Source organism: Primulina tabacum, chromosome 1 (genome assembly GCF_025594145.1).
Source record: "Primulina tabacum isolate GXHZ01 chromosome 1, ASM2559414v2, whole genome shotgun sequence".
NCBI lineage: Eukaryota > Viridiplantae > Streptophyta > Magnoliopsida > Lamiales > Gesneriaceae > Primulina > Primulina tabacum.
Window position 1 is genome coordinate 8,040,617 of NC_134550.1, and position 10,933 is coordinate 8,051,549.

Here is a 10,933-nt window from a genome sequence, read left to right on the forward strand (position 1 = left end):
AAACTTATCTTTTAAATCGAACAATTTTTTAAATTGAAAATAATTTCGTATTATTTATTTAATATTATTTTATCAAATTAAAAATAATAATAATACAACTTTTATTAGATTTAAAAAATTATATGTCTCGTTATTGTCCGCGGCAAAATATAATTTATAAATTTTTTGTGTCCCGCCTTTTAAGGCTCGCAGCCCCGTCTGTTAATTTTTTTTGCTTTTTTTATAATACTTTAATAACACAAGAAAAATGTTTGATAAAACAAAAATAAAAGAATGGTACTCTGATAAATAAAAATAAAATAAAAAACCTAAATTAAGTTGCCCGAGCAAACCCGACTGTGTGCCAGCAGCTTCGTTTCTACTCTGCACGCGGAAGAATCCCAGGCACCGTGCGCTGTGTTCTCCGTCGAATCTCGTTCGATTGAGAGGTGAGTAATTCGAACCCGATTATGCTTCGTATTGGTCATGTTGATTTTTGTTTTATGGGACGATTTTCTCTTTGAATTTTTTTGGTAATTGTGATGGCTTTTTAATTGATTGTATCACTTGTTTTCTGTTTGGTTCAGGTTTTCAATTTTATTGAGTTTCTGTGATTTGGAAATTTTACTGCGAAAAGGGTTTTTTTTATATCTTGTCGCCATGTCTGTGACGGCGGGGGTCAGCGATACTGTTATTACAATTAGGGACAAACTTAGGGGGAAAATTGGGCAGACTAAGGTGAAAAGATACTGGCCTGGAAAAGCTCCGGAGTGGGCAGATGACAATGATGAAGAGGGGGATATTCGAACGGGAAAAGCTGCTGCCCTCGAGAGGGCTTTTCCGAGTCATGAGGGTGCAGATATCGTGCGAAAGGATGATCCTAGGTTGCGGCGGTTGGCTGAGAGTAGGTTTGATAATCGCGATGAAGTGAGGGAAGATCATAGGCGGATAAGGCAGGCAGAGATTGTTTCAACAGTAGAGGAGGAGAACAGGAGGCAAGAACGATTGGATATGGAGGAGGACGATGAGGATGCGTTGGAGGAGAGGAGGAGGAGGATTAGGGAGAAGCTGTTGTTGAGGCAACAAGAGGAGGCAGCCCTTATGCCGGAGGAGGAAGAGGAAGAAGTGGAGGAAGAGGAGGAGGAGGAGTCTGAATACGAGACGGATTCGGAAGAGGAGATGATGGGTATTGCTATGGTAAAGCCTGTCTTTGTCCCAAAATCTGAAAGGGATACGATTGTGGAGCGTGAGAGGCTCGAGGCTGAAGAACGGGCACTAGAGGAAGCGGTGAAGAAGAGGATAGACGAGAGGAAAAGGGAAACAAAGGAGATTGTGATAGAGAAAATCAGGGAGGATCAGGAGATTCAGAGGAATAATGATTTAGAGGCCAATATTGCTGATGTGGATACTGATGATGATGTCAATGAGGCAGAAGAATATGAGGCTTGGAAAGCTAGAGAGATTGCGAGAATAAAGAGGGACAGGGACATTAGAGAGGCAATGTTGAAGGAGAAGGAGGAGATTGAAAAGGTGAGAAACATGACAGAGGAGGAGAGGAGAGAGTGGGAGAGAAAGAATCCAAAACCTTCTGCGGCGCCAAAACAAAAATGGAGGTTCATGCAGAAATACTACCACAAAGGTGCATTCTTCCAAGCAGACCCTGACGATACTGGCGGAACTAGTGGCGCCAGCGATATTTATTCCCGTGATTTCTCTGCTCCGACTGGAGAGGACAAGATGAACAAGACTATATTGCCTAAAGTCATGCAGGTTAAGCACTTTGGTCGTAGTGGAAGGACGAAATGGTCTCATCTTGTAAATGAGGACACTACTGATTGGAATAATCCGTAAGTACTTATTCTTGCACAAGCATCCCATTTGGTTTTGAATGTTCTATAATTTTTTGTTTGATGATTGTGATATTTTAACAGCATTCAGGATTAGGCGATTAGTGTTCATGGGTTGTTGGAGTCACAATTGAGTTCCTTACAATTCATGAAATATACTCTAGAACATACACTTTTTTAAAAATTGTTTTAACTATAATTGACATATCTTGTTGTTATAGACTAAAGTCTAAGAGTCGGGCCATTGCTAATGCATACAAGGCAGTAAAATTTATTTTAGTACATATATGACTTGAAATAAGAATGTGACTTCATTAATTTGAGTACCTATTCGTACTCAACTGTCAAAGATTCAGTTCGATGTGGAGATGCATGGAAAACTTGTGTGATTCGTTGTTGACCATCGGACTCCTTTTTGGATTAGTTCTGTTAGTGACAAGAGGTCGTCTTTTCAAATTGGGTACAAAACGAACTTGAGCTCTGCAAATCATAAATTTGTTTACAGAAGGCTCTGTCTGTGCTTTGGAAATCAAATGGCAGTTTATGTGCTCGATATCAAGGTTTGATTGTTGCAGATCTTTGCAACGTACTTAAGTCTTTCAAATCATGGAAAGTTGTTGAATCTGTGCCATTGCAAATAGAATTTGCCAACTAGTAAGAAACTTTGTTATTTTTAGAATTCATTGTATGGGTTTGTTTGCTGAAAAATAGTCAGTAGTTCTGAAACATGCGGTAAATACGAGGTGATGCTTTATATATATATCTGTATTGTTTTTCCCTCATATTTTGTAGTATATAAGGTATGTCTTTTGCTTCTCTCACTAAACTTATGTTTATCCCAAACTAAAATTTAACAATTTACAATAGTGATTCTTGATTGTTATCATTTCATTTTCTGCACTATTGGAAATGTCTTGTAATCAGATGTATGGATTGCATTAATATGCATTATATTGTGGAACAAAAAATATTTGTTGCTGTTGTCTACTGTCGGAAGCTAAAAGATAGCATCTTTAGTAATATTGTGTGATAGAAGTATTTGATATAGTTAAATATACCTGGTAGTTCAAAAAATTATTGTGATGGGTGACGTTAAATTACTATAGACCCCTTTCTGCAGGTTACTTTCACAAATTTTCTGATCTTGTGTTTTTGTAAAACAAATGCATAGAAGCATGCTCCATAAAATTGAAATGTTGGTTGGATACTTGTTTTGATCATTGTTGTTTCTTGTGAAATAATATCATAAAAAACCCAGGTGGACCTACAATGACGCTCTTCGGACCAAGTATAATCAAAAAATGGCTGGAATGAACGCACCGATAGCAAAACCTAAAGGAAGCAAGAAACTGAAGGATTGGGAGATACGTTGAGCTCTCCAAGTTTTGAGCATTTCCAGGGAAAGAAACCAGAGGTCTCTTTGATATTTAGACTCCTTTGCAAGTAACTTCATTTGATAAATCTTAGTTCATCAACAATTTGAATTATTTATACTTCGTCTGTGATGCTCTTGGAAAGAGTTGTGTCTTAGCTTATGAAATCATCTGGAAAATTTACTGCAGATCTCGCTGTCCCCTTTGAGCCATTTAACATTATGTTACTATAATAATTCATCATGGATTTATGTTCTGATGGGTTGAGCTACCCTAAGGCTGGTAGATCTAATGGCCACCATTGGCCCGAATTTTTCTTTTTCATTGGGGTTAAGTACCAACTTAATGCGTTTGAGTCAATCTTAACCGTTGGATCGGTATGTGGTAGAATGAGGTTATTGTTTACTTTCTAGTCAATCAACCTTCCACGAGAATTAGGGAAAAAAGATGTATTAAAAAATGTTACAAAAGAGATTACTTGAAATATTTTATATTAGTTGCATATATGTACAAGGTTTTGAAATATTTTATTTTGGTAAAAAAAATTCGAAATTATAATTCAATGATTTGAAAATTACCTGGCTAACCGAGTGGATTTCGACAAAGAATTTAAATAAAATTCCATAAAATCATTCCAACCGAATATTTTGTGTTGTAATAATGCATGATTAGTCGAAAGTAATTACTTTTGAAGATATGTATTTTTTGATCAACTAAAAAATCTCAATAATAATAATATAAAAAATAATCCATCTACATTTAATTAAATATATTAGAAAAATCTATTCTCATAAATTTATAGTTTATCTTTAATTATAAAACATTAATAAATATTTTTTATTTTAATCTTTTTTTTTAAGTTTCTAATTATTATCTCATCCTAAATAAAAATTTATTATAAAATAAATATTTTCAAATGTTTACATTTTAATATAATTTTTAGATATTTTATACTAATATTATTTAATACCAAATAAATTTTAATGTGAAATGTGTCAAAGGACGCTAGTGTCTTTTTTTCAAATTTTGAAGCTGCAATTATCCAATCAAAGTGAATTTGTATTTATATATTTAAAATAAAAATATATATAATAATAATACTTTCAAGAAATCAAGATTATCGAGATTAATTTTTGTAAACAACGACATTTGAAAACGTGGTGACACTTTCATGAAAAATGCCCACAAATTCAATCTAAATTAGGGTTTCCTTAATTTTTTTGGTGACTAGGATTAATCAAATCCATGGTTTCCCCTCGAGACTCTCCAATGGAAGAAGCAAATCTTTCGTCCTCGTAAGTTGATCAATTTCCTCTAAGAATCTAATCTCAATCCCCTCATTATTCTGTGGGAAATTGCGTTACTTTGCGTGGTTTAAGTTCTATTTTGGTTCGGTTTTAACATTATGTGATGACATTTTAAGATAATGGCAGGCCGAAAAATATATACAAGGATCCAGATGATGGCCGGCAGCGCTTCTTGCTCGAGCTTGAATTCGTTCAATGTCTTGCTAATCCCACCTACATCCACTGTATGTGGCTTTTAGAGCTCCTTGTTCCGTTTTTCTTTGGAAAGCTAAAGAACATGTTTTTTACTTTTGAAACAGTTTAAACAGCCTGTTTAGTGATGTTTTGTTTTAATCTATGTGACTATTTATCCAAGACCAAAATTGTTCTAATTTAGCTATACAAGACGATTTTGGCTATGAAGAATACTTGCTTTTATTGTTTTGATTTCATTGTTGACTTGTGATTTGTCGTTGGGAATCGATTAGAAAGGAAAAGGTGGAGGAAACTAGACCTGAGTATAGCTCGACTTGAACTGTGAACTGAAACTAGCCTGTCTTTGAAAAATCAAAATGAAAATCATGAACTTGCGGTACAATGACAGTTCCTAGAAAGAGGAATCCGCATTTGAAACCAAAACTGTGTCAACTGCAAAACCGATCTTGAATTCTTATGATCTCGGATATATATACGGAATTTAACTTGTATAAAATGTTTATTTGATTTGTATGATTTGAGTTCAAGCCTTGTATTTGTTTCTTTTGTTTCAAAAAATGAAAATAGTTATAATATTTGTCCTATGATTATTGATTTGTATGATTTGAGTTCAAGCCTTGTTTTTGTTTCTTTTTGTTCATAGTCCTTGTTTTTATTTCTTTTTGTTCAGACTAGCTGATTCAAAATCAATTTATTGTCTGGTAAGGGTAGAACTCTTTCAGCTATAAGTGTTTGATTTGTGCTCATATTTTGATGCAGATTTGGCTCAAAATCGGTATTTCGATGATGAAGCATTCATTGGGTACCTGAAATATCTTCAATATTGGCAAAGACCTGAGTACATAAAGTTTATTATGTAAAGTCTTCCAAGTTGAAGTACTGCATGTGCTTATGTTAACTTTCATCTTTCTTTATTGGTGCAAATTTTTCCTTTTTGCATGATTACCATTGTGATATCATAACTTGTTATGTTCTCTGATGTAATAAGTTCGAACATCCTTTAGAATATTTGTATCTGACAATGATGCAACAGGTATCCGCATTGCCTCTTCTTTCTCGAGCTTCTCCAAAATCCAAACTTTCGAAATGCAATGGCTCATCCTGCAAACAAGGTAACTTTATCTTTTTTAAAATTCCTTATCAATATTTTCCTTAATAGCTTTTGCCTTTACAGATATATAATTAGAGTCTGTATGACTGTATATAGATTGTTTTCTTGATGTATTTTGGTGCAATACTTTACACAGCCGTTTAGTCCATTAAACTTTGAAACTTTTAAAGTCTTTTTGGACCTTTTGGTTAATGAATTACCCTTTCGTACCTAATGGCTTTTGTTTTGTTTGGAGCTTATAGGAACTGGCGCATAGGCAGCAGTTTCACTTTTGGAAGAATCATAGAAATAACCGGTTGAAGCACATCCTGCCAAAGTCACTTCCGGAACCTACAAGTGCACTGTCAGCAGTTCCTCCTCCAACATTACCACCTACTACCATGATCACTGTTGCTCCTCCACCTCCTGTTCCTTCATCTGCTGCTAACCAAGTTCCTTCTTCAATACAATATGGTGGTATTGGCTCAGGATCTGTTTTTGTAAAGAATGATCCAAGAAACAGTGGGATTGATAGAAGAAAGAGAAAGTAACTTATTGTCCTTTTCTTCTTTCTGCCATTAAATAAAATTATCATGACTTCCTGTTTCTTATTAAATTTAGTGGGGTTGTACATCTGTTCTGTTCGCGCTATTTAGGTTTTGTATGAATAAAAAACCGATGGTTGTGGGAACTTTTCAAACCGAACGGAGCAGAATTTATTCAAAAAAAATTGTACTAAAATATGCAGTTTGATTTCAGTTTAAAGCAAAACCTTACTGTTTTTTTTTTTGGGGGGGGGGCATTTTTTCAGTGTTTTAAACTGAAAATCTTATTATTATTGTAAGTTTATTTGCTTTTTTTTAAAAAAATATTTCTGTTTATTTTAAATAAAAAATTCAACATTATTAGGGAAATTTTGACAGATTCTCTTTAAAAAATGAGGTAATAAATATGTTGTATACAAAAACAAAAAATTCGGTATTTGGTTTGAGTTAGTTTACTTTTTATGTGGGTTCGGTTCCATTTTGTTTTTTGAACCAAAAAACAAAACTTACGCATCAGTTTCGATTTTGCAAACTGTAACTTGAACTGAAATTTTTTGTCTTTTCTTGGTTTCGACAATCATTGTTTCAGATTGATTTCTTAGTTATCTGTATACCCCTAAAATTTAGAATTTTTATCATTTCAAGCAGGAAAGATGGGTGATTCCAATATTCTTGTGAAGTAGAAGTATCAGTGGTCATCAGACAATAATCAACGCATATCCTCCATGTTCAAGAATTGAGTTCGCTACGCTGAGTATGATTGTTATCTAACTTTCTGTTCTCACTTTTTAATTTCTGGTTTGATTGTCTGTAGGATACATTTGTTGAAAAGATATTTTCTCTTTGCTTAGAAGATAAGATAATGTAAAATATTCCCATTTTCTCCTAAAACATATTTTACGATTGAGCGATTTATCTTGAAGAATAAACTTGAGGCAACGGCTGATGGATGCTTTTGAATAGGATTCCCAACACAAACCTTTCTTTTTTACTTGGCCTTATAAAGTGTGCTTTGAAACTGTACAGCACATGCGTTGATATATTGTGTCCTATGAAAAATTATGAAGCTCCTTCTCTAGCTTGTCGGGTGAACTTTAATTGTGTTTAATGAAGGGTATTGGTTTCTCCAGATTTGTCTTTGTTAACCAACCTCTTGAAAAAGCTTGCATTTCGCCCCATAATAATGTCTTTATCTAGTGAACTGAATGTGAAATGAATGAATCACAGCCTGAAATTGGCAGAAATCTTTTATATATTTGGAATAAGCTGATGTTAAGGATTGTGTCTGCTAAGTCTATATGAGATGATTCGTAGGCAATCTTTATCCTCGTGTCCATATCAATTAATCATGGTTTTCTACCTCTCAAGTTCCGGAGTTTGATGTGCTAATAACATATAGTCCATCTGGGACTAACATCCTCAAGACGAAGTCTATAGTTCGAGATTCTGTTGTAACAAACCACTAAAACGATTCTGGAGTTTGACCTGCTAGAATCGCTCAAATCGTTCGAGAGTTTTTTCCCTTTCGTTTTTTTAGGGCTTATTTGTGACAAAATCGACGATATTTAGATTTTCGTTCTTCGTAATAACTTGCCATCTTTAATCTTTTAAATATTTTTAAATAACATTTTAAGTTTTAAGATTTTATTTGAAATGAAACGTTGTTGCTTATAAAATTTATTGATAATGTATAGCAGAAAATACCATTTTAATGAAATATTGAACTTTACATAGAATGGTCGATGTTAACAGTGTAAATTTTCTCATTCTTCTTTGGTGGAAAAGATAGGAGAAAGTGAAGTCAAAGAAACATTATTATTATTATTATTATTATTATTATTATTATATATAATAAATAAATGGAAATACTAATAAATTAAATTTATTATTATGAATACTAAATAAGGCGGCTACGTTTCCATGTTGACTCACACTTTTCGTAATGACATTGAAATAGTCATTCGGAGGCAACTACCATCTCTCTTTATCAAAGATATTTAAACGCTTGCTGTTTAATTGTGAAAATCGCAGACGCATGCAAGTGGCAACAATTTAATTAAAGTTTCTTTGAATGATACAATAATCGAACATCATGTTTCGATCATTTTTCAAAAATAAATTATAAAGTATTTATCGATGCATGTGCTGATGCGGAAGTTTTTGGTTCCATGATCGATATAAAACTATCGAGTAAAATTAATTTGATATTTCGATTTATTCTTTCTACAATCGGCTGATAAATTTTAAAATATCGTTTAATTCGATCCAACTTCCATATTTTCACACTTTCAATAGAGAGCCCAAATAAATTGGATTAAATCCGAACAGATTTTACTGGTCATAGGAGATAGATAAGACTGACCCTTGGTGTGGCGAATAGTCGCCACCACCGTTGCTTCAAATTAATATTGTATATATTTCTTGATTTTATATTCTGTTTTTTTATTATTTAAAGGATTTCATATTCTAATTTTCTAATATAGAAGATAGCAAATCGAAAACGTCTTAGAAAAAAATATTACATCGCATCAAATTGCCAGCGTTTCGCCGCGTCCCTTGATAGGAACAAAATTAAGGAAGCAGAAATATTTAACTAAAAAATTCGTAATTAATCATTAAGAGATTTATTCAAGTAGCGCCAAATACATGAAAAAGTCAACTTGTTGAGTTTGAGTTCATGGAATAGGTTTTTGGGATATACATGCACATTACAATAAAAGTGGGAGAAATTCTTGTTTTATAATAAATTTTGTTATACGTTTTTTTGATAAAAATTTATTAAAAAATTAATTTTCAAACTAGTTTATGGTCATAATTTTAAAAAATACAACGAAATGGATTTCAAATAGACTTTGTGGTCTTTCTTGGTGAACTTTCCATGCTTTTTTCTATTGATACATCAATCAATTTGTGAAATCCCTTGACCATAGGATGTCAAAATCATAAATGATTTCTAATCAAATATTCAAGAGTAGGTCTCTTGTGATACGGTCTCACAAATATTTATCTGTGAGACGGGTCAACTCTACCGATATTCACAATAAAAGTAATACTCTTATCATAAAAAATAATACTTTTTCATGGATGAGATAAATAAGAGATATGTCTCACAAAATACGACCGTGAAACCGTCTCACACAAATTTTTATCAATATTCAATACTAATATCAGTTACACGTTTTGCATGTTTGTACTTACATTTCATATATACAACTATATTTTAAAGTATGGCAAACAATTTTGTTTTATTTACTTTTATTTTAAAAAGATGTGATCGAACCCCACCACCTTCCCCATATATGTCACTAAATTATATTTTAAATATGGGTTTTTAAAAATTTGAAATTGATTTTCCAAAGTAATCGAACCAAACTGTAGGATGGAACGTTTACCGTTTTACCAAAAGCTATAGCTAGTAGTTATGGTGCAACTCAAATCTTTTAAACTGCATAACAGCTCAAGCACCACGATTCGATCGCTCTACCAAGCATGGACAATTATTGCATCCTACACAAACTTATGAAGTAATTCGATCTAATCAACTAGTTTGGTTTAATTGATTGACTACAATGGGAAAATTTGGAAACTTGGGCAATTAAAAAGTCCACTTTCTAAATTAATTTTTTTTGTTAAGAGTAGTTTTATTTGTGAAAAGTTTTTGTTATTCGTCAAGAGAAAATCAAGCAAATATTCTGGAAAGGAATAATTTTACACAATTGCTTTGAATATAAACTTAATCACGCATAAGTTATTTGGACAAAAAAATTGCAAATGTCTATATGTATTTTTTTATTTTAAAAAAATATATAATTGAAATTTGAGGGGTGAAGAGTTTGAAACGTATGCTTCATTATCCAAATTGTCAACACTTCGCCGCGTCCGTAGATAGGAACAAAATATGTAATAATGCATGAACTTTGCATTATTTATTTTACTCACAATTATCACGTTAATACGGATAATTAATATTAACAATGTCTTTTGTTGATGTTGGATTAAGTGTGTGTATAGGTGAGGGAAAGAAGATAGATGAATTTCTTGTAAGTTCTCGCAAGTTAAGTCGATGACGTTATGTTGAATGATTTGATTGAACCGTAAAATAAATACGTCTGATCTTAATGGGTAATATGTATGATGTAACTAAAGCTTTATCTCATGTATGGTAGCGTAAGTGACAAAAAAAAATGATAAAGACCGATATCTAAAGAGAAAAACATTGTTGTATTGGTAAAAAAAACTATGGTTTTTGGCTTAATAACAAGTACTCGCATTATTCTATCTATTAGTGAATGGATGAGTTTCGTATGAGTTCAATATTGTATTCATTTATTTTATTCATCCCAATAATATATATTAAATGAAGGTTTTTTTATAGTATATAAATATATGGACTAAATCGTTGAAAATTTCTTTAATTAAAAACTTGTTTAACATGAACATAATATAATATATGGTAGTGTGATATATTTAGCAATTCTTGATGCATTGACAATTATTCATAGTTTTTTTTTTTTTTGATAAAAAAAATTCATAGTTAGATAGAATAAAAAATTTTGTCTAATAAAAGAATTAAATTACCTAATAATGACATGTAAAT

At 32.4% G+C, this 10,933-nt stretch overlaps 2 protein-coding genes across 2 annotated transcripts; both read left to right on the plus strand.

Annotated features, from left to right (window-relative positions):
• Positions 1–276: 276 nt before the first annotated feature.
• LOC142539231 (uncharacterized) lies at positions 277–3,460 on the plus strand. The gene is made up of 3 exons (XM_075644531.1): positions 277–428; positions 567–1,826; positions 3,085–3,460. Exons 2-3 carry the CDS (start codon positions 640–642, stop codon positions 3,197–3,199), a joined length of 1,302 nt encoding a protein of 433 aa, XP_075500646.1. The 5' UTR covers positions 277–428; positions 567–639; the 3' UTR covers positions 3,200–3,460.
• An 888-nt stretch (positions 3,461–4,348) lies between these two features.
• Positions 4,349–7,427, plus strand: LOC142539240 (mediator of RNA polymerase II transcription subunit 31). The gene is made up of 6 exons (XM_075644543.1): positions 4,349–4,494; positions 4,633–4,730; positions 5,461–5,557; positions 5,735–5,813; positions 6,055–6,338; positions 6,985–7,427. The coding sequence occupies exons 1-6, from the start codon at positions 4,445–4,447 to the stop codon at positions 6,995–6,997; spliced, it is 621 nt and encodes a 206-aa protein (XP_075500658.1). The 5' UTR covers positions 4,349–4,444; the 3' UTR covers positions 6,998–7,427.
• The last annotated feature ends 3,506 nt before the right edge of the window (positions 7,428–10,933 follow it).